Here is a 24,418-nt window from a genome sequence, read left to right as displayed (position 1 = left end):
TTGATTGCTGACAGCCAAGGCACTGATTACCAAAATATAACCAACTGATAAAAAACTAATCAAGGATGTGCTGACAAAGCTCATAGCAGACCTGTGAGGACAGTTTTGATCTCATCTATCTCATACACACAAAGAAAGAGACAGGTAGAGAAGTATCTTCCTCAAATGACTTAATTCAGTGGTAATTTCCCAGAGTGGCTATGTAGTTTTACCTAAATTAATGAAGCTGTGAAAGATACAAGGCAAAAAAGAAGAGACTGGCTATTACTGGAATTGTACTTCTTTTTAATTCTAATTTAAAATGCTTTTTAAAAAAAGTCTCCACCAATGTAATTTGCATAATCTCCATAAAAACAAGAAGGCAAAAATGCAAAATAAATTCACTTATAAAAGTATACATGCCATGATAACTATAAAAAATGTATTTGGGAATGTTAGATGAATGCTGAAAACTTAACTGTAGGATTATCTTTGGCAAATGTTTGCTGTATAAGGATGGCCTTTATTTTTCTACTTTTATATATGTACGTACAACTATATCAATTACACTAATTGTATTAAAATTTCTAAAAGTTCCTATCCAGTAATCTTGACACCAAAAAGTAATTATAATTATATGTAATAAAATCAACAGGCCAGAACAGCCATAAAAGAATGTGCTAATCCATCAGCATAACACATATCTATCCGTGTATATCCATGTTTTCACATCTATGCATACGCACCATTCTTCAAGTCTTTCTAATTTCTAAGCTAATTAACTGGTTGCATAAATCATCATAATCCATTTGTCTTTAGGACAATCTTGCCAATTTAAGCAGCCAGCACACTACTTCAAAAGCTTTTACCTCTGTTTTCTGGCTGGTGTATCTCTGCCTTTCTCCATGTGGTTCTCCTTTCTGATCCCATATTTTTTCATAAAGAGAACTGGATGTTCCTGCACAGTTACTGGACTACAATGGGATCAGTGTCACAGAGACCTAGGGGGATGGTGCACGTGCCTGGTGCTGTCAAGGATGGGTACTAGCTGGTTTGGAAGGAGAGGCAGAGGAGCACAGGGAGCCATGCTGCACATAAAAGGAGGTCCTTCAGTGCTCAGAAATCCATATGGAACAGGAGATGTTCACTGAAAAGCTCTAGGTGAGGTCAGCAGGGAAAGTAACACAGTGTGCTGTGGTGGAAGCCTGTTACAAAAAACCTGATCAAGAAGATTAAGTGGATGAAGCTCTCCAGAAAAAACTAGCCAGAAAAGACTAGAAGTCTTCTGAATAGAAGTTTTTGTCCTCATGGCAGTTACCTAATCCTCTGTCCTTTCCTATTCCTGTTCCTTGGCCCTTTCTTCCCCTTATACCTGACAGTCATTTCCATTTCAAGTCTCTCTGCATCCACAAACCCTAAACACTGACACTTGTTTTATACAGTAAACTAGAAGGATGAGGAAAAAACTCTCTGAAATATTGTCCAACCAAGTTCAATGTATTTAAGAGTTTGTGGGAGAATTTTGCTACTGTTTCCATTGCAAACTAATCATGACCACTAATCAGAATGGCAAATGACTCAAGAATTGCTCTATTCACACCTTCTTACAGACAAAGAAACTGAAGAATTGTAATTATTTCCCATTCATGTTCAAACTAGATATTGATAAAAAGCAACCCAGAGGCTCATAACAGATGATGACATTAAAAAGGTAGTCTCAGCCAGTCTTATCATGGACTATTTACTCTCAGGGATGGTTTACTCTAATTTTGTGCTAAAAATTAGAGATGATGGTTATAACATTCGCCACAAATGATCAGCACTGCTTATCTCAACCAAGGCAATTAGTTTCCAGATTTTTTTCAGTTTGGTTTATGCTTTGGAGAACAGATATATTTTAGCATAAAATATTCTTTACCGACCTGTCTCTTCACTCAGCTCAGTCCCTTCTTCATTAGCATCATCTGTCAAAAAAAATGGAAAGAAAATGGTCACTAAGAATACTAGCAAACATCTAGAATGAAATATTCCATGTTTCAAATTGCCCATATCTTAGTTTGCCTGCTCCCATTTAACATTTTGCAGTGAAATCTGGAGGTGGATGGGAAAAGGAGGGTCTAACACTAGACTGGTTACTACCAGATACAGGAAATGCAGGGAATAAAGACAAGGAATAAAATTCTGCATAATTTACAGAATTCTGAAAATAATACACGTACAAAATGAAATTGCATTCCCTTTCCTAGCAGAGTTTTTTGTTTCCTTGACAAGTTTCAGTTTGCTTTGTTTCCTTAGAACAACTGGCTATGCTAAGAAGAGGACTAACTTCCCAGAAGTCATACCATATCATGAATTACTATAAATTTGCCAGACAGGACTTTGGTTTAAGACCAAAATGATTCTGTGAAGACCAAACTTGGGCTAGCCAGGAACAGAGCACTTGTAATCATTAAGCTGACAGATAAAGAAGGTAGATTCCTTTTGCAAAAAACTTGCATCCTGGTAACAAAATAATTTCTTACCACAAGTTGTTTTGCCGAGGGGAAAAAAAAATTATTAGCTTCAGTTAACATCTTGGTAATTCAGTGTTCCAGAACCTTAATCATCTAATGGAGAGCTTACTGATCAAAGAAGTTTATGTCAACTATGTTCTTGATTCATATAGACTCCATTTATGTTCTTCAAATAGAGCTGGTGGGGGACTTTTTTATTGAGGGAATGCTTTAAACTGACAGAGGGCAGGTTTAAATTAGATTTAACTTAGATATTAGGAAGAAATTCTTCCCTGTAAGGGTGGTGAGGCACTGGCACAGGTTGCCCAGAGAAGCTGTGGCTGCCCCATCCCTGGAAGTGTTCAAGACCAGGTTGGATGGAGCTCTGAGCAACCTGGTCTAGTGGAAGGTGTCCCTGCCCATAGCAGGGGGTTGGAACCAGACGGTCTTTAATTTCCCTTTCAACCCGAACCATTTTGCCTCTATGCTTTGGGTACGTGCAAATTGTGCAGCAAGCCTACAATTTTTGTCTAAATCTTAACAACATCTTTCAAACTTGCATACGTGCATATTATGACCCACCACCATTTGAACCAAAGGGAGCTTTGCAATATTATGAGCAATGGTAATGGAAACTAACAGCAGTATTTAGGTCCTGATTTACACCATAAACTCTGCTGAGATCCAAATGCTGTGACAAAGGCTAGGAGGACTAAACTTTGCTTTCATCGTGATTTAGAGCCTGAAACTTTAAGTAGCATGAGAACAGAACAACTGGTTAATAACAGAGACCTCCTCTGGGAATTACGTTCTCTATAAGCATTAAAATCATGAGTGTGAGAATTTTCATGGATGTTTTTGAATCTACAGTAGATGGATCTGCATCTATCCTTCTCCCCCTTCTGTCTCATTCCAGCTCATGATCTGGAGGGCTGAGCTTCCAGATGCCACTAAATGACATAAATTATATTTCTCTTGAATACACTTTAGTCTGGCCCAAAGGATCAGGACTGAAAAAAGTCACTGCACACCTTACTTCCTTTTTCCTTATTCTGCAAACAACTGTTTTGGAGGTGAAAAAGGCACACAGGCCTCTACTGCACAAATGTAAATTTGTACACAGAAACCTTAAGGAATTTTGACAAGTAATTTTTAAGATAAGAAAATGAAAGCTCTTGTTAAAGCCCATAGGAATTCTGCCATTGACTTCAACGGAGCCAGGATTTTCAACTGGAGTTCTGACATTCTTCAGCAAACCACTCAGAAAACATTTGGTTAACATAGAGATTATTAATTATTCAGTTTCCAATAACATATTCTTTCCATGGAAGCGTTTATAATGAAACCAGCATGACAAAATTTCAAATTAATCTAAGACTTGACATTAAATCAGCAAAATATAATATCTTAACATACATATATCACCTGGTCTTCCGTGGAAGTTCTTAATTATAGTTCTGTAAGTGACTTGGAACACAAAATTCCCAAAGCAACAGAATAGCTTCTAAGCTGGTGATAATGGACACAGACAAGAAATCTGATGTTATTAAAAAGTAGGGAAGTCATTATGCAACATAATTACGAAGAGCAAAGACTACTTTTGTGAACTAATTGTGAATTAAAGGCTGGGTTCTTTTTCTGGGAAAAGGAACCTAAGACTCATTGAAAGGCAGTGAAGTCACTACATCATTTCTGAGAATAGAAGTTGGGCTCTGAATTGCTTGATGACGTGATATCTGGGTCATTGTGATGTCTTTGAAAAATTTACCCCAATCTAGATCTGAATCTGAGTTTCACTTTGGCACACAGCAGTCCCCAGCCATTTCATGTGTCTATAATTCTTACTCTCTCACTACTAATGCATCTGGTGGAAGTGTTTCCCTGTTAAATAGAAAGCAGTCTCTTTCCCTGACCTTGGTGTGGCTGACTGAAGTGATAAACACCATGTTTAGCTGACAGACCTCTATGCCAAAACCAATTATTTGAGACAAAAAACAGTGTTTTAGAAGTCTACATCCAAAATTCATTCACCTTCCCTCTCAAAAAAATGTTATTACAGGCAGTTTTTTGGTTACTGGTTCTGAAGAAATAAAAGAAAGTAAAAATATTTTTTACTGAAGCTCTACATGCCTAATAGAAAGCAAAATCGGTAGCAAGATTGCTATAAATTAGATTTGTTACACCTAGTTTTGTTTGTTTGGTTTTTTTTTTTTTTTTTGTTCCCTATACATTTTCTTACCCCATCCAGAGGAAACCTTCTAGAGGTTTGCTTTGGTTTGGAATATGCACCAAATATGCACCAGTCGATCCCAAAGCAAAATTGAGTAAAACCACAGAAGAACCCAAAAGTGAATCTTTGACAGCAGCAGACACTTCTTAAAGACATATTGTCAATATTTCTTATCCAAAATCCCCCATTGGAAAGACCAGAGGTGAGATTCTCTGTACCTCTCACCCTTGAAAAATAAGTGACTAGGAAAACAGGCTCTAGTCTGCAGACACATCTACCCACTCTTGGTTATTCTTCTGGTTGGAGAAGCAGAACACTGACTTTCCACATGGCTTCCCCATTAAAGCTCCAGATTTTGGGAAGCTCTACCAAGATGACCTTGCTGGAAAAGTAATGACAGACCTTGCAGCCCGGATTGAGAGGAAAACTGACAGTGACTCAACTAACAGCAAGGTCAGCCCATCCCCAAGAAAAGTCACATCAGTATTTAGAAGGCTTGGGACACAAGGAAACCTTCTAATCTAAAATGTGTCATATGGCTGAGAGCACAAAATTTTCCATCTTCTAAGCTGGGCTGCAGTACATAAATTTAAGATATTAGATGGGTGATGTATGGGAGAACAGTTTCCACTGTTCAAGTACAAAATAATTTACAGTTGAAAGCCAACCTATGATTGAAACTCATCCTCTAACTCCCAGGGTAGTTACCTGGGGTAACTATATCTCTAAAGATCAAAGAGCTTCACATTTGGGAGCAAGTTGCTCAGAGCACACACATTTGTGTAAGTCACAGGCTCCCTGGTGGGGTCATGTACCAAAGTGATGCCTGTGACTCTTCCATTTCCCTCTCCCTTGTTACCTGCTGAGCTCTGCGAAATAGAATAATTGCACCCTATCTGCTCTTACTGACACTGGAGAAAAGGATGCCTTCTTCTGTCAGATCCTTTCTTTTTCCTTTTGCCTTGCTGGTCAGGTTCTTTCTCTGTCTCCCTAGTCGTGGCATACAAGCAAACACAAGCCAGATGGCTAAAACCATCAATCTGTGTTAAGATTTATGTTAGGAACAGAGAGGTGAAAGGCTCTAAATACCGCTGCTAATCCCCAAAGCCATTAAACCGCCTCCTCCTTGTTGCTCACACTTCCATTTGCATTCTCCTTCATGTCAGCACACGGAGAGCCAGTGCTGCACAAACACCTTTTATTTTTAACTGTGCATGCATTGAGGAGCTCTTACACCAGAGCCAGCTCTACGCTGCAGGAGGCTGCTACTTCATCTGCATTCAGGTCCTGCATCCCAGGCTGCATGCTGCTGGCTCTTCCCTGCCTTCCTCTAACCTTTCCTCGGCAGCCCAGTCTCATCCTTCAGGATTTGTTCCTTTTCTCAGCATTTTCTGCTGTTTCCTGACTTCCAGATATTTCCCTGTTCCCAGCCAACCCGTGTGTCTCAGTCTGCTCCTCCTTGCAAGCGTGGCTCCATGTACTGACCATAACCAGGGGAGAGCTGGAAGGGCACTGTGGGAGTGGACCAAATCCCCTCTGCAGCTTTGTTATGAACACGCTCTGGCAAACAGAGCAATGAGATGGGCAGAGCTATACAGGAGGCTGAAGTGACAAGCTGCCTTAAAAAACCCCAAACAAACAAAAAAACCCACAAAAATCTTTCAGTACTGAGAGCTACAGCCATCCTCCTAAGCTGTAGCTGAGCTCCTCCCCCCATAGGGGTCTGGCTGGGAAAGTTCCTGCTGTCAAGCATTTCCCTATCAGGCATGATCTGCCTGCACAGTTGCCACTGGAACAACAGCAGATGAGAAACAGTCTCACACTTCTGAGGAAATGGATCCCATTTTGGGTCAGTCTTGAAAAGCTTCTTGTGTCCAGCCTCAGAGCAGGCAGTGTTGTGGGCCAGGGTACTTGCCTGATGCAAACCACCTAAACCATGAAAACATCAGGCTTCCAGCAGCTGAAAAGATCAAGCAGGTTCTCACTCTCCACATTTCTCTCTCACACCTTTCCTAAACTTTATCCCAAAGCTTTACCTACCTGACTACATGATCATCTTCATACCCTTAGCGAGCTTTACAGTCATGTGTCTTATGTCTGTTTACAATCCCTACTAGTTGAAAATAACTTCTTTTTGGTTGCTGACAACCACTTCTGATACCTAAAAGGAGTTTCATGACAGTGTACAGGCTCTGTGTCCTCCTCAACCTAAGAGTCAATGTTGCTGTAGCCCAGTAAACCCCACAAGAACACAAGAAGGTTTCATGAAGCCCAAATATATCTATATGAGGCTTGCAACAACCTAGGAGCTCACAAGCTCTTTTGGTTGTTTTGATTCCTCCAATTCAATTCTCCACTGGGAGAATGTAACAGACAATAGCCCAGAAAAAGGCAATGTTTTCTTTGAGTAAAAGCAGATTTGGAAATGTCTGGCCGATGAGATCAACTAAACCCAAGCCTGACTCTTTTCTTCTTTACTAGTCAAAAGTTCTATTTTCTATAAAGCTTACCCTCATCCTCAGTGCTCATAAGATGGAGAAGAAAAGGTAAAACAAAAAGGCCCTTAGGAAAAAAGCGATTCTTCTGCTTTGGAAGAAAAAATAGGACTTCTTTTGGTTCTGAACATTTGTATCCTTTAATCATGAAATCCAGGCACTATATAAGCCTCCACCTGACACTGGGTGAGTTTAATCAAATTTTTTAGTCTAATTATAAAGAAACTTTCACTGATACACTCCATGTATCCTGGACATACTGTAGCACTAGTGGTATTTTCCTTCCCGTGTTGCTTAGTTACACCAGTCCCACAACACCGGAGCCTCACGGAATGTAAAATGTGTTTGTAGCTTTTGAAGGCATATCAAATAGAAACCCTTAGTACCAATCTCCTAAGAAGTTAGGCACTGGTGTTTTTTTATTTTGTCACCACATAGATGGCCTCTTTTATGTACCATATCACTTGATCTGCTGTAAAATACATATACCCATATGAGCCTCAGCTGCACATAAGGGCTATGCAGTAGCTGCTGATCCCACTGTGAGGGAACTGGACAACCTTGTTCCAGTGCAGGAAATGGTGCTCGCAGACAGGATCAGATTTGGATTTCTATTTCCCAGGTGCTTCCACTTTACACAAAAGGAATGAGGCACTCCTTGGGAAAATAGGTATCAGGTTTTAAAAAAGAGCCTATTGCAAAACTTCCTTATTTCCTCTCGGCCCTAAAATACTGAAAATAACCAGGTTTTGTTTACACAAGTGCTAAATTGGATGCTTATGCAGTAGTCACACACAAAGTGGTATATTTTGCATGTGGTGCTACATTTCCAAATACAAGCTTCTAACAAAATCTCATCAGCAACCTAAGGCAGAGGTAATCACATGGAACAACCCCAAATTTAACTGCATCCTTTGAAAACAGAAGCACTTGAGTACCTGAAGTCACTCAGTGTCCGTGGCCAGAGAGGACAGGATATTTTGGATGATAACATAAAATGCATTTGGAATCCTTTACAGGAGATACTACAACATGCAACAGAGCAGGAAGAAAAGATCTCTGACCAAAGATGTATTTGCAGAAGGTATTAACAAGAAAAAGCCTCTGCTTGTTCATTTTCTGTTGCCAGGCATCCGTGTGCGAAGGGCCGAGTACAGAAGGCAACAGCAATACACTTCCCTCCCCTTACACTAGTCTCTTCCTCAGCCTAAGGTTACACATAGGCCATGGTGACTAATATCTGTCATTGGACAGTCCTTTTTTGGTGGAGCTAATCCTCTTTTTAACTATATTTAAGACCTAGAGGCTCCATAGCACCTCATAGCAAACATTCTTAGATCCTAACTGTGTGTTGGGTGAAAAACTACTTCCTTTTGCTTGCTTCCATCCTGATTCATCATTTCCTGGGACACCTTGAACTTCTTGTGTTACAAGAGATGGTAAAAAACTGCTCTGTATTCACCTTTTTAATTACCATGCTCATCATCTTCCCTGTGCTCTCCCACACTGTTATCACACACAGCAGCCTGGTACTTGCATCTGCATGACCCCTGCGCCTTCAAGGACATCCTCATCCACCTGACACTTTGCTGTTTCAATGCAGCCTCTATCCAGGTGTCTCCCAGGAACTAGAATGCAGGGATTCGGAGTGAGTAGGCAAATACATAGAAACAGCCATTTCCCCAGACTTCTGGATTGATTGCAGGCTCTGTTGTCAGTCTCACAAAAGGAGACAAGGAAAATGTCTACAAAATGCTACTGGAGCAAAGAAGAGGAGGCTCCATTTAGCAAAGCAAAAGCAAAAGCTCCTTACAACAATACTTTTATAGGTTATGGTCCCACTGCCCGTCCATACCCTGCTCAAGCTGTGGCAGCGGCTGTCTGACACCCACTGAAACATTCTCACTCGTCTCTGCCTTTAACACAAGATTTCCTCCCCAGATTTCTAATCATTAAATGCTGGCATGTAGTCCAGAGCAGGTTAGATTGCTGTGAATGCATAAATACTGAGAGGTACCCTCGCATGCTCTCAATAGCTTCATACGTACGATGGTCATACAGCATCTCATTGCATATTCACCACCTGAAAAGCCAAGAAAGACCTACAAGAGGCAAGACAAAAGTTTCACAGGGCAGAGAAATCAGAGTCCCCTGGGCATCCCAATACAACAGCATAGGGATTGCAGCTCCATGAGAACTGCAGGGTCAGAGAAGTGAGATGCATTTGGCTCCTTCCAGCTAACAGCACCTTGCAAGTTTTGTGAGGGAAAGCAGAGAAGAGAGGAAGATGATGGTCTGACTGCTTGTAGTTTCAGCCTGAGAAAGCACTGAATCAGCTCTGAATATGAGAAGCGGGAAAAACCTCCATGGAAATGGGAACAGCAGCTGCAACCAAAACCTTTAGGATGGCCCTCACTGATCAGGAGGAGAGGGTCAAAGTGATATCAAATTCCCCCAAATATTACTCCCTAAGGTCCATTTACAGGGGGCTTTGAGCCCTGGTGGTCTTTGTACGCCAGCCTGAACCAATCAGAAAAACCAGAGCTTTGTGACTTACAAGGCAAATCACTGCCCAGGTGAAACCTCCCATAAAGGAGATCAGGCACTTCCAGTAAACTGCTTGGCACCTATCCACAGAATAAAATAAAGCCCATGAAAAATATTTTGTGGAATACATTCAGGTGATGAATTAAGGAAACGAATCGGCTCATGAACACTGCAAATGCAAATAGAGAGGCCAAATTTATCAAACAAATTACCCATTTGATACAGGATTACTTACTAAGGGCTAACTTATGACTCCTTTGCTCACGGGGAGGACTGCTCCAGCCCCAGTGCAGTCTGCCATGGTTAGTGGAGAGGGAGATGCTTCTCAATACCAGTACAGAAATTACAATCCCTGTTTAGGAGTTTGCTCACGTATTAGTGCAGGGATCTGCCTTTTTAATACAAAGCCCTTCATTCAGCCACTTAGACGGTTTCCAATTTGATTCCAAGCCTGGGAGATCTCTTAACAATGAATTTCCTCTGCAATTGTAATATATTTGCACATTTATGCACAAGCAGGATGCTGTGCATCCTCCTGAAGTAACAGAAGAATTAATATAAGGCAGTAGCTCTTCTCCATATGGTTTGGGTAGGGGGGACAATGTTTTCATCAACCAGGATGAAAACAGAAAACACATTAAATGTCATAACCCGAAATAGAGGGGAGAGGAACTTTTCTCAAGATGAAGCAATTTATCTCTATTTTTCCTAACACCAACTGATACGGCTCAAAAAAAAAGAAAAAAAAGAACAATCTCTTGGGCTCAGCATTAGCTCTGAAAGGACACAAGTCTAAAGGTCTGTATCTTCTGTCTATCAACTGGTGTAATAAAAGTGCAAACCTGTCCCCTCTCTAACAATTTTTGCAATGCTTTAGTGAAGTAATTTTGTTACCATGTTTAAAGTAGCGAGAAGTAATATAACCTTGAGTGCTGCAGCTTCACAGGATGGTCCCCCTTATAGCATTATTTTTGTCTAAAGAACATTTTCAGAAAAAATGGTTCTCCTCTCCAATCCACTGATAACAGGTGGTAGATTTAGAAATACTTTAAGCATTACAATTGAAGATAAACCTTTCATAATATACGACAGCCACCATGAAAAAAAAGCATTTGCCAAAGGTCCTTACAAGATTATCTGTCTGACATATTAAGTAGCTTGGTTTACACAGTATACAGAAGGGAAAAAAGAAAAAAGGTATCTTTGCCTCCAGCTGGCAACTGTTTACAAATACTCTTAATTTTCCTCCTACAAATAGCATCCTAGAAGTAGCTATCACTGTAAGGTAAATGTTGGTAAATCTAGCTTTTCAAGGGGGATTGGTTTTATACCATTTCCTGGTCAGTCTTATAAATATATATATATATATATATTTAGCAATAAAAGTAATGTCCAGTGTCTGGGCTTCATGTAGAATTCTATTAGAAGAAACAATGTATTCCAAGACAAAAAAAATGGTCTGAGTATCAGCTCTGTTCCCGGAAAGCTCACTCATACTAGTAGTAGCAATGAATCCAGCGATGTAAGAACTACACGTCTGAGCCAGAACTGCAGGCATGGATATTTTATGTGCCTGAAAGATACGTAGCAAGACATTTTCTCAGATTAAGCAGAGAGAATGTTCCAACACAGCTGAAGGGAGAATGGCTGGGCTATCTCATTTCACAAGGAGATAGGACGCACGTTTGTAAGAAGAAAAAAACCCCAAAACTGTTTGTTGCATCTAATATGTTAAAACAGTGATCCATCTTAAGGAAAGAAGATTGTTTTTTCTACTACAACAGTCTTTCAGCCTTGCTCTTTTCCTACCAGAACATACAAAAACTTCTCAGCAAAACCTCAGATGTTCAACAAAAATTCTGCCTGGACCAGAACTCTTTACTCGCCAAACCAGGACTTTTCTGGACAACCCCTGAGATGAGATCCTCTGTCTGAGTTAAAGAAAAGCGGTTCTCTGCTTCCCTTTGGAGCATGCTGCCTCTGGCTTGGGTTCTGTACAGGCTAGTGATTACTGATATCAGAAATGCTGAGACAGTGACAGTTGCTCTGTTACTGCACAGTTTTGCTACATTCCCTAGACATGACATTACTTCGAAGTCTGTCTCTTCCCTCTATATATTTAAAGTTTGCAAATGGCAAAGCTCTTGGCAGTTGTCTTAATATCAATATTATTACTTGACTAATTTCTTTGGCATTCCACTTGCAAAATAGGCTTAATGATATGTTCAACTAATGGAACAATTTCCCTATATCTATGTTCCACTTACTCTAATGCACTGATGTGTAACTCCAGCTTCATTTCATTATCACTTGACTAGCTCAAGCACTTGCATGTCTTTTTTGGATTTATTAATGCACTGGGTTTAAAGTCATAACTACTTATGTATATAACTCCATGAATATATTCTTCTTTCTAAGCATTTTTGTCCACATCTATTAAAGTAGATATATTTCATTATGTTTCTGAATGTGAGACACACTTTTAAAATGCCTTGATGTTTCTTCTCTAAGCTTAAAGCAATACCTCAGTGTTTTTCTCTCCTGGGAGTGTTCAGATAGTGTCCTATCAATTTAAATTTAGGGCAAGTCTATCCTTAAAGACTTTTATTTCACTACATTAATAGTTTCACTTAAAAACAAAACCAAACCACCAGTTCCATCAATTTCTTCCAAGTGTAAATATCAGGAACTTATTAGCAAAGGTAGAGGCAGTTGCTAACTCCTTGACTAAGAAACCAGTCCTGCAAAGAGATGGGATAGCCCTACAGTGGGAGAGTCTGCTGATATCTTGTCCAAGTCTGCTCTGTTAAATGCAGATGGCAATTCACAAGAGACCCAAGAAAAGGGAGCAAACAGCAGATAAAATGGTCATCTGGTGATCTTCATCCAGACCTTCAGCTGATGTTCTCACCATGTGGCATTTAGGATGGGGCTGACTTCAGCTGACATCTGTAGAAGTGGTGGTACCCTGTGGAAAAGTGTCAATTGAAGACAGCAAAGAAAGTCTGAGATTGTATATTAATTGTTAGGGCACTCCTCCAGGATACTGATTATTTCTCCAGGGGCACTTCAGGAGAGTCATTTGGGAAGCATGTATCTGCCTCTCCCTGTCTCCTCACAAGTTGAAGATCTAAGTGACTCCTATAAGAGCATACCAAACTTGTATCTTGGTGATACAAGACACTAAAATAAGACCTCACGAATCCCTGACTACTGACCTCCCCACAGCAAAGCCTTCATTGAGTCAGGAATAAAGTTTTAGATGCTAAACTGGTTCCTTTTAAGGCTATGGCTCATCAGACAGTATGTGCTTAGGTCCTTCTGGAAACCAGCAACATTAAGGCACACCAAAACCAGAATCATTAGTGTTGAGAAAATTGCAATGAGGAGTCTATGAAAATGGGTCCTAAGGTCTTTTAACATTCTGTACCAAATTATGGATGCTGAGAAGTAAACCATCTTTCTCTGGACAGCTGTAATCTTTGGATCCACCTTTTGCATAGTCATATGCCTGCAAAACATTGGATTTAGATGGTCTCCATCACAACCACCTCTCTGTAGTCATACATCAAAATCCCACTTTTAGTTCAAGTAAAAAAATTGTAAAACCTTTCCATGCACGAGAATGAATACACTTTTAAAACTATGGTACAGCTGATCATCTACATAATGTGGTGGAATGCAATTATGGTTTTCTATAACATGAGACCCAACCACACAGGTTCTCTGTAGGCAGGAGTTCAACAACGTCAGGTTTTTAAAAAACCTAAAAAAGAAATAAATCTTCCACCTTCCTCTCTTTTTGCCTTTGGGCTTGTCATGCTTCAACTTTGAAGAATCTACTTGTCTCTAAAACTTTCAGGCCCAAGTGGGTTTTACATTTATAACAACAATACAAGGCTTTAAAGCATGATTTCAAAGGCTTTAATGATGCAGGTGAGCATTTAGACTCTTGATTTGTTGACAAACTGATGTTGTATTCTACTCTGGCTTAATTTGAAGGGCAGAGACAGAGCCAGCAACAGTAGGTAGGGTACTGCCACTTTATCCTATGGGTTGGGGTACACTGCCAAAAAAATAAAATCACATAATGAATGGATTAGACTTGAATGCAGCCTTTGAAATGCATGTTCAGTGTGCTCCAGACAAAAATATTATTAAGCAGTTAGAGACCACTCGGTGCTACCTGAATAATTCAATAGGTCTTTAAGTTTCAAGTGTCAATCATTGCAAACTGGAGATTACAAAGTCATCTACAAAAAGCTTTGTTCTAGTGAGATGAGACAGAAATATCACAATTTCCATGCTACCAGCCAAAGCAAAAGGAATAAAAACCACTGTGGCTACTGTAACAACACATTCCTGTAGAATTAATAGAGACTCAGAATACACCAAAGCTCTTCTTCCTATTACTCCAAGGCCCTTACCACTAGACAGAGAGACAGCATGAACAACAACTGCCACTTCTGAAGTGGGTGATAAAACAAAATACTAAATTCTGGATCTTGTCACATGAAGTTGGACTGATGTCAGCGCAAAGCAAAATAAAATGGGAGAAGGTTTAGGGTTGATAAAATTACAGAACACAGATTTGTAATGATGTATGATAAAAATAAATCACAGGCTTATGAGGGGGGAGGATGGACTAACAAATTTACTATCCACAAGGTTTCCTTAAATTCTAGAAAGCAACCTCCTGTGTGAAATCTAAGATGAATGGCTAACATTTTTGAAGTGCTCCAGCGAGAGCCATCTTTCTCCCATTCATTCTTGCACAGGGACAGCTCAAGTTTAAAGTCCTCATTCAGACACAGTTGGGCTCTAACCCCTGTGGTATCTTTTCAGACCCAGAGAAACTCTACCAGCATCGTTAATGAAAGAGCAAAGCATGTACTAAGTGTATGGAAAAGCAATATACACTAGGAGCTACATACATTAGTGCAAATCATTTTGTTCTCAAGAGTCAAGAGAGCCAGCACCAGGTTTCAGGAAGAAATACAGATACAGCAGAGAATGAAGGAGCTAGCTGTACAGAGCACACAAAAGCAGTATCACAAGTGGTTCTGATGGTTCACACATTTTAAATGTCTGCATTTGTCCAGGATCAGAGCCTCTACGTGCAGTTGATCTTTAAAGAAAGTTCTCATTATAATATTTGGCTTTGGAAAGAAGACAAGATGCCAACTGTTGTCTTTTTGCTGCAACCTTTTTTGAAGTCAGATGGTACTTGATTACTATACGTACCTATAGGGAAAAACTCGCCCATTTTCTTCTTGAAAATTTTGTAGTCAATCTCCAAAAAGACACAGAAGATGATACGATCCACCTGTAAGAAATAAAATGATTCACAGTGAAACAATTGCAATCATCCATATTGGTAATAATAGCCAATAAAGGCAAAGAAACTTTTAAGCCAATACACTTTTATGCTCCAGGCAAATAAGAAAACATCATAGGGATGCGTGTTTTGACTTTATTGCGCATCTGTGTTGTAATTTATAAAATAACCTTTGCAATCGCAGCTCACAACTGTATTCTTTGTAAACTGCCTCCTGTTTATGCAAACTGCTCTTGAGCACAGTATAAATGACTTCTGGCATTCCAGATGAGGGCTGGGATGCAATGTTTGATGAAAGAGTCACATGGGGGGCTTCTAATAAGTATACAAAAGAGTAAATGGGTAAGCAAAGAGCTCTTTTTCCAATCCTTGTCCGACAAACCTATTTGCAAACCAATTTAGTATTTTAAAATGGCTCTAAAAGGTTTCATGTGGTTTTAATTTACATGAAAACACTTACTCTCGCTATAATACAAGCAGAATGCAGCAAAAAACAAAAGCTGATTAGATGACAGGTAGCGCATGGGGTAAATAAAACATTTAATATGCCATCTACTTCATCACGGCTGAGCATATCAATGAAACCACAGCCCATAATGTATGCACCACCCACCAATGAGTTCAAATAAATTCTTTGGGAGATCACTGTATGTGAAAAGCTTTTCTAAAAGACACCAAAAAAAAAAAAAAAAAAACCTAAACAAAAAAAAAGAATTCTAAAGCCTTTTAGGCTAAAAAACACCCACACTGAACTTCAGCCTCATAATTTCTTTGTGTTATCTGTTTGCACTGCCCAGCACAAACTGTCACTGCAGCCAAAACCCAGTTTGGAGGGGGTCTGAGGAAGGCAAAAAGACCCTCCCACAGCTGAGCTGAGGGACCTGCAACCCAGTAATCATCTTTTTCTCTGAAGTTCGTAAGAGCTTAATCAGAAAGGGATGAAGCCCAAACAACAGGAAATTCAGCATCTTGTCCTGGTGTCTCCACGGGTAATAAGATGATCTGTCATAGCAGAACTACTCAAGAGTGCCTTTGCACTTGCTAGAAAAAGCATCAGCCTTCCCCCTGCAGGGAAATAGTGGGAGGAACGCTCTCAAAAAATTCCTTCTTTCCCTTATCTTCAGTAGAAAATGCTGGTTTTTTGATGGAGCTGCTCTTGGAAGCCAAGTCCAAGCCTTGGCTTCAAAGACACCGTTATGCTGAACAGCTCCGGATGTCATTTCAGAGCCTATTTTGGAGCATCCCAGAAGAATACAGAAGGGGATGAGAGCAGGCAAACACCAGTTAAGCTGGAAAATACCAGTAGCTACTAATAAGGACACCTCTGAATCAAAGGTGACTACAAAACCTGAATGATCAAACTAGTTAGGAAATTTCACAACTAGCGATAGGACAAGGGGAAATGGCCCCAATTTGCACCAGGGGAAGTTCACGTTGGATATTAGGAAAAATTTCTTCACTCAGAGTGGTTAAGCATCCTCAGTGATGTGATAGAGTCACCATACCTGCAAAGGATCAGAAAATGAGTGGACGTGGCACTTTGTGATATGGTTTTTGTGGGCACGGTGGTATTCACTCACAGGTTGGACTTTCACTCAAAGTATGATCTTGGAGCTCTTTTCCAGCCTTACTGATTCTGTGATACTATATGAGACTGAAGGTACAGGCTATGATAGTGTTAAGGAATAAAGAGGCTTGTAAGCAGGAGAGAAAGCAGCAGGGCAGAGCAGGGAAGCGTGTTGGCAGATTTGTCAGCAAGAAGACTGCCTGTTGCTGTCTGCTCATATGATTCTCACAGAACCAAGCTGTTCTGTGCATCCCTCATAAATAACTCAGGCTAGACCTTAAAAATATGCTGGACTGTGGCATCAGCTACTCTTCACAAAGGGTATAACAAAGAACTCGACTAGTTATATGCTCAAGCCTAAAAGCCATACTTATCTTTGTACTCAGGAATTCATAATGTAAATTATCATTGTCCAGAGGTGCTATGTTTTAACTACAGGAGAGTTTAGATGATCTTTAAGGTACCTACTAGCCCAAATCATTCTATGATTCTATGTTTCTACCTAAGTTGGGTGTTTTCAGGAGGGAGGTCATAGTCAGTGAATGCTTAAATTACATTTAATGTGAAAACTGGATTAAGATAGTGCTAGGGTGGTGCTAGATTGTCATCTTCTATCTCCGCCTTGTGAGCAGAGCAGATATTCAAGCACTAGAAGTGATAGGCCCAGTATATGAACCAGAACAGACAAAAGAGCAAGGACGGAAATGTATAAAGCAGAGGAGGAATGATATTCCCACGCAGAGAAGTTCTGAGTCTCTATATAGTCTCATATTCTCTGCTGTAAATCCTACAGACATTTGCCTCATTCTATATAGTCCAACTTCTCAAGGTGTTCCCTTTATTTATTCAGTGCAGCTGACAATGATAAAACTTCTGCAAATGAGAATTTCTACTCCTTCTAATATAATTCCTTAATTTAAAGATAGGGAATCTCTCTGGAAACGGCAGACTATTTCAAAATTTCTAGCCTCCTGACTGTACACATCCTATATATAAACCTGTTCCATTTCTTCTTAGTGTGAGAAAAAATGCTCTATTTTTAAGTATGCATAAGATATTGTGATGACAGCTGAAATCCTGTGTTTATCTGATTGAATGGCATGTGTTGGCAGATAGTAAATCTGAAATTAAACCATATTCTATCATCCTGCCAGTCATTGACTATTTTATCTAACATCCCCCACTAAAATAACTCGAGATTAGGTAGGGAAAGTAACCCTTGTCCTCACTGTTCCCATTCTAGCTACAATATGGAGAGGTTTAATCCAAGTGACTACCAGCCTGCTTTGCCTGCTGGCCTACAAAAGCTCAGCAGGATTTTTAGGATGCGCACTTAGGAAAGCTACTCCTTATTCAAAGAGGAAATCTCTCCTCCCATTTGGCTTGGAAATGGCATCTTGATTTAAGTGTCACACCACCCCTTTAGAGAGGGCAAGGAATAACTCCCAGGGACTCCCCCTGGTTGTGCAGTGCCTTTTGTAGGTGCCTACCTCCTCCGCAGCTGACCAAGCACCACTCAACTGCAGCAGAAGTGTAAAGGAGCTCCAAGCTGAAGGTATTAAAGCTCCTCCTTGATTGACAGCTCTTTTTTGAGGGCTGGTATTAAAACCAACCATCCTCTGTCAGAGCCTGATTAAATTCTGGTCGCTTCATGGCTATGAATAGGTGGATCAAAGAACCCCAAAATTAAGAGCACTGCAGCACAGGAAGAAGGAAGTTAAAATGCATGAACTGTTCATTTACTAGGCAGCTTCACAGCTCAAGGCTGTGAGTATATTTGAATTCTATTTTTTTTTTTTAATATATTTTTTTTTTTCTTGGGCCCTGCTCTCCTTGCTAGGCTCTGTTTCATTTTGATGGGGATAACTTCCAGGTGGTTTTGTTAGCTACACCTGATAAGAATTAGTAAAATTCTGCATTGCTTACAGAGCTTAGGTTATTTTCATAGAAACCCAGAATGGTTTGGGTTGGAAAAGACCTTAAAGATTATCTAGTTCCAATCCTCCATCATGGGCAGCAACACCTTCCACTAGACCTGGCTGCTTCAAGCCCCTTTCAGTCTGGCCTTGAACACATTTTTTGCAGTACAATGGACCTTAAGACCAGGGTTTTAGAAGGATAGTTCTCATTAACTGAAAACTGCTTCACTGGGTATAAAAGCACTGTTGACCTAATAGCAGCAGCACTGACCTGGGTACAAAGAAAGCAGCAAAAACATTTCCTCCTGGTTTCTGCTCATTGGGGTTTTGTTTGTTTGTATTTTCCCTGGTGACTTTGAGAGCACTTTGCATCTTGTGAGTTTTCAGTTTACTGGCAAGTTTCTGCACCCTGGGTATGTTTATTCATAGACCACTAAGGGTCTACAGGAGCTCCATGGGAGGCTGGACAGGTGCTCCGGGACTAAATGGTCATCGCAGCACGGGAATGATGAAAAGCTGCTGAGGGTCCCACAAACCCTTCCTAAAGGACCCTTCCCTCTACTGCAATGTGTGGGAGGACGCTGCATGTGTATGTGCACATCTCTGCGTGCAGCTGCTGCTATAGGAAGAATTTATACTCTACAGCTGTATCTATATAAAAAAGACAAAGTTTTCACATGGGCATAGGGGGAATGATTTTAAACTAGAAGAGGACTGGTTTAGACTAGATGTTAGGAAGAAATTCTTTACTGTGAGAGTGGTGAAACACTGGCACAGGTTGCCCAGAGAAACTGTGGATGCCCCATCCCTGGAAATGTTCAAGGCCAGGCTGGATGTGGCTTTAAGCAACCTTGTCTAGTGGAAGATGTCCCTATCCATGGCAGGGGGGTTGGAACTAGGTGATCTTTAAGGTCCCTTCCAACCCAAACCTTTCTATGCCTCTATATATATTTTAGCATCGAAAATGTCTACGTTTCTATCTCAGCTCTTTTGCTGTGGTCTCAGGCAGGCTGTCTGATTTCTCTGACTTAATTTCTCTACATGTCTAGGGGACAGGAATACCTTGTTCTGCACTTATGCACTGCTTCAAAGAGATATTGCCAAGCACAATCCACAGGACATGCCAAATGCTGTCATAGGTATAGCTATATGTATGCCCAAGTGCCAAGCTGAATATATCAAGCACAGATCTGAAACAGAAAACTGATCAAAAGCCATTCTAGATTATTTCACCTAATGAGTGTTTCCATGCCATTGCCACCCTGTGTCCTGACAAAGTAACAGCTCACAATGAAAACAAATCCAACTGTGTTTCAGCACTCCGAAGTATTTAATGCATGTTCCCAGTACCAGGATATTTACAAAAAGTTTCATAACCATTTAAATCTTACCAGAAAATACACAGTAGAAAACCAATGCAAAATCATTAAAAATCTTTCTCAATCCCAAATCAAATGAATGTTGTAACAAATAACAAAGAGAAGGAAGCAGCTTTTTGCTCTTTGTACGTGTAGCAAATCCCTTTTATAAAACACCCCTGCCCGATCCCATCAGGACCTACTGTCTTAAGGTGATGATGAACACCAGAAGCTTGCTGAAACATTTTTCATTTATCAAAATTCCATGGAGTTAATTCAAAACCCAGTGAAGCCAAACAGAGGGGTTTTATTGACTTCAACGTGCTTGGATCGGCACCTCTACTCTGTAACACCAGATAGAACGTTTGCCTTCTTAAGAATTCAAGCTCTTCTGATACAGACATTTCTTTACCCCAAATGTTAGATACTTGCTCAAAGATATCCTTATCAATCACGGCTCAGAGCTGCCTGAACCCACTAATACACCTAGACTACAGTGCTGGTTAGAAAGGAGCCCTCAGCCTTCAAGGCCAGTTGGATGGGGCTTTAGGCAACCTGGTCTAGCGGAAGGTGTCCCTGCCCATGGCAGGAGGTTGGAACTAGATGGTCTTTAAGGCTGCTTCCAACCCAAACCATTCTATGATTCAACCATGCTGCAATCCCCCATTTTGCTTCTAACTGAACTGTGACTGGTCAGGTAGCCCTGTTGGCTTTCATTGCCTGATGAGACATCCCTTGTAGAAACCAGTGGCAACAAAGCCACCTAAGTCAGGTTTTCAAGGCATGCTCTTAAAAAATCAAAATCTCAGTTGTAGGAAGAACAGAATAAGGAGCAAGAGATTTTTAATGCACCATAGGGTCAGGACAGGAGTGTCCTAGCTCGTCCCTGCACACCGTGTGAAATGTCTTCTATTTCTGTGACAAGGGCTGAGTTTGCTGTTCTGAAGTCCACATCTCTCTCTTGCTTATCTTCAGGGAGCCCATTTGCCATCTCTTTCTTTTCTGTTTTTCTGACAGAGCTCCTCCCTGCCCAGGACCAAAGTGACTCACTGAACTGCCTACATACAGACGTACACTTCAAAGAGACAAACATTGGTTTCTGGCCCCCTTAAAGAAAGATGTCATTGGTGCTGACAGTCTCTCCTTCAGCCTGATCTGATCCTCTGGTAATCCTATTGCAACCAACTAACAGATGGAAATACCAGCTTTGCAAAAGAACACAGGCATCTGCCATATACCTCACAGCAGCTGTGATCCACTTTGCCAGAGGTGCTGCCTTTCCTGTGCATCAGGCACATCTGGCCAGCTGTCCAGATAGCAGCCTGCCTGACCAGACAGAGCAGAGAGGACTGCATCTCCCCTTGGAAACCAGCCCTGGTCGAGGGCAGAAGTTTTCACACACTCCTTCCGAAGGTGAGTGCTTCAGGCCCTGTAAAAACTAATCTTTTCACAGCACTGTAAATTAAAATTCAGCCTCCTGGTATTATTACTATTTTCACAGAAACCATTAGAGCATAGAGCCTAGCTGACTGTCTGCTCCTTTTGGCATGACATCATGGTCTATGATTGCAGAATTACTCTCACAAAGAACTTCAGTAAAGTATTTATGGCAAATACAAAGCTTTGGCACTGCCTCCATCCTCAGAACAAGATTTAAGTGGGGCAGAGGTGTCAGACTGGTGATACGGTGAATTTGACAATCAACGAACTGTGTGATGATGTTCACAAAGCTATTCACCTCGCCTTAAGAGCTTTACTCTTGGCCCAGCTTCAAAACCACTGCAGACCTGAGCCAAAATGCCCCACGTTTACTTGACCTTGCAGTCATCCAAAAGAGCCCAGCTTCAGGCAAAAAGGACATCTCTCGATCACCCTTCAATCCAGAGAGAGAGAAATGTACTCTCTCAGGACACAGCTCTTTGGTTTCCATGGATTTGAGTTTTGAGGTTCCTTGGAATCCAAAGCAAAAACCTAAATAAAAATCCACATTACTACAAGACTCCTGCTACTAATGGTATTAAGGGAGCGTTATGATATCACATCAAAAGCAAATACCCGTTGAGGACTAGCTGTGAAGAAGCAACTCTTACTTAAACCAACATATTACTTAGGCAGCCATTGAAGGAAAAAATAATACACACCACATGTATTATAAAATGATTTATGCTTATCACAAATAGAGTGGAATGGTTTCTATGGTGGTCCCACTGCAGTTAAAAAACAGAAACAGAAAGTTATTATTAGTGCTTTAATATCCTACTTCATGATGGAACACATACTTCTCTTGGAGTCAAAGATAATTAAAAGTCCAAAGGCAATTTAAAAAAAAAATCACAAAACAAAAAAAACCAACAAAACCCCCCACCAGAAATTTATTACCAGTTTAAAATATTAATACAAACAACATCCCTGTACACAGGGCTTTGCAGCAATCCCTGCCTCTAAAATAAAATGCAGTAGCAACATGCTTAACAATGAACCTCAAGATAAATTTAAAATATGGTCAGAATGTCTCTCCTTGTCCTTTGTGCCCACCTGTTTCTACAGCTCTGCTCATATTCAACAGCTGAGGGCAAATTACTCCCTGCATCACACAGGTACCACCAGTGCAGTTATCACTATGGCCCAAGCCTATCTCCATATTACGCATTAAAACCCATAATACTGCTCAGTGGAGAACCACTTTTACCCACAGTTCTCAAGCACACACAAGAACACATCAGCATTGCAGTTTTGTGACACTTTTGATAGATCCCTGCCTCCAGGTGGAGATTCGATGTGTCCAAGGTCACAGAAAACAAGAGCAGCAGAACTAGACGAGGACCCTGGTTTTTTAACTCCTGTTCTCTCTCGACCAAAGATGTTATAGATGAAAAACAAAAGATCCCATCAGTGGTCACAAGCAAAGTTCACAAGCTTCGCTGCACACCACTGGTTTTCCTCTGGTGGAAATATCCCTTCAATGTGCCCATATATTGTGAGAATCAATAATGATAACTCTTTTTTCCCTAATACATTGCTTGTTTTTTAAAGGTTACTTATTCTCCGTGAGAGAATTCACTCTGTGAATATCTTCAATACCTTTTTAATACAGTGTATTATTCAAGGACAGGCAGAGTTTTCCCTTTCGGACACCTTTGTGCTGAGCTGTTAGTTTTTTGTGTGAACAAAGCACCTGCCTGACAAGCAGAATGGCTATCCTAAAGAACCAAGCTGGATCTAAAATAGGAAATTACAACAGCATTTTTTGAGGAATTCTCAATTTTTTGCTGATCATTTGTATATGTCCCAGTTACTTATATATTGCATGGTTATTCTGACAAATAAGATGTGATAGTCCTGCAGTGCTAATATAAACAGAGACAGGTTATAAAATAACCAGTCCTTAATATTCCACATGTGGTTTCTTTCTCATCTACAAAAAGTTTTTCAGTTTCCCAAAGGTGAAAAAACCTGTAAAACCAGCCTAGGATTTAAGGGAATGTCTCAGTATATTTCTTTTGATGGTCACTAGAAGTTGTCAGGGAAGGGGCAGGAGAGTAGTTTAAAAATGCATTTGTTTTTACCAAGATATCCATCAATCAGCACAACTCACTTCTATGCCACACAAACACGATGACATAAAGCCCATTAATCTTTTCCAGCTTAATACCTACTGTCCTTTGAAGATACATGTTTGGAATATCTGAAGGCGACCTCCATTTTTCACAGTTCCCAGTCATAGGGCAGCTGACACAGCCAAGATAATCCTGTATTCAGCGAAACTGGGGGAATGAATGGATTCTGATGAATGTAATTTGCTATCTCAGTGACAAATGGCAAATGGGTAGAGAGGGTGTGCATGCAAATATAACTGCGTTAAATAAAGGCTTGTGAAGGATAGTACTCTGAAAATATCTGATAGGCAGTTTTACAACAACCGTGCCTTTTGGAGGAGATAAATCATCAGCTTACTTAGAGTTATCATTATATCCTCATTGTGGAGCTCCACTGAATAAGATGGAATTGTGGCATACAATCAAGCAGGGCGTTGTGATCCCATAAGCCAAGTTTTTGCATCATGTTTTACCTTACAACATCAGTTTTTCAGTATCTTTTTAGTATAGCTTGGACCTAAATACCTCTAAGTTCCCACTGATTATGAGCGTCATAAACCTGCCTGGGCATCCAAACTGTTGTAGACTAATTCCAAAAAATGTTACATTCCACTAACACCAAAAACTCTTTGCTGGATTGAGGTGTCACTTCAGAAAATTCTTATGTTATTGTTGTAGTACCACGCAATATCTACCAATACAATTTCCAGTCCTTCCCAGGTCCAGCAGGAGAATCAGCACTACTTGCTCAGAGCCTACGACTCAAAAGTCAGAATATGCTTGAAAACAGAAACATAATCTCTTCCTTGCCATCATGTTAGTGGCTGCTGCAAGATTCTGAATAGAAAACAGCCACAGGTTTGAAAACCACAGAAAGACCAAGTGCTGGTACCTCCT

The 24,418-nt window shown here is 40.4% G+C and overlaps 1 protein-coding gene across 3 annotated transcripts in view; it reads right to left on the bottom strand.

Moving 5' to 3' along the window:
* MACROD2 (MACRO domain containing 2) overlaps nt 1–24,418 on the bottom strand; it is an 841,263-nt gene that overhangs the window by 72,777 nt on the left and 744,068 nt on the right. For all 3 annotated transcript variants that reach the window (XM_027653978.1, XM_027653977.1, XM_027653979.1), the window contains exons 9-10: nt 14,988–15,069; nt 1,902–1,943 (exon numbers count right to left, since the gene is read on the bottom strand). In XM_027653978.1, the coding sequence (XP_027509779.1) occupies nt 1,902–1,943; nt 14,988–15,069 (124 nt within the window). The remainder of the gene's footprint in view (nt 1–1,901; nt 1,944–14,987; nt 15,070–24,418) is intronic.

Source organism: Corapipo altera, unplaced genomic scaffold (assembly GCF_003945725.1).
Source record: "Corapipo altera isolate COAL_440 unplaced genomic scaffold, ASM394572v1 70, whole genome shotgun sequence".
Lineage (NCBI taxonomy): Eukaryota > Metazoa > Chordata > Aves > Passeriformes > Pipridae > Corapipo > Corapipo altera.
This window is presented reverse-complemented; position numbering and strand designations above follow the sequence as displayed.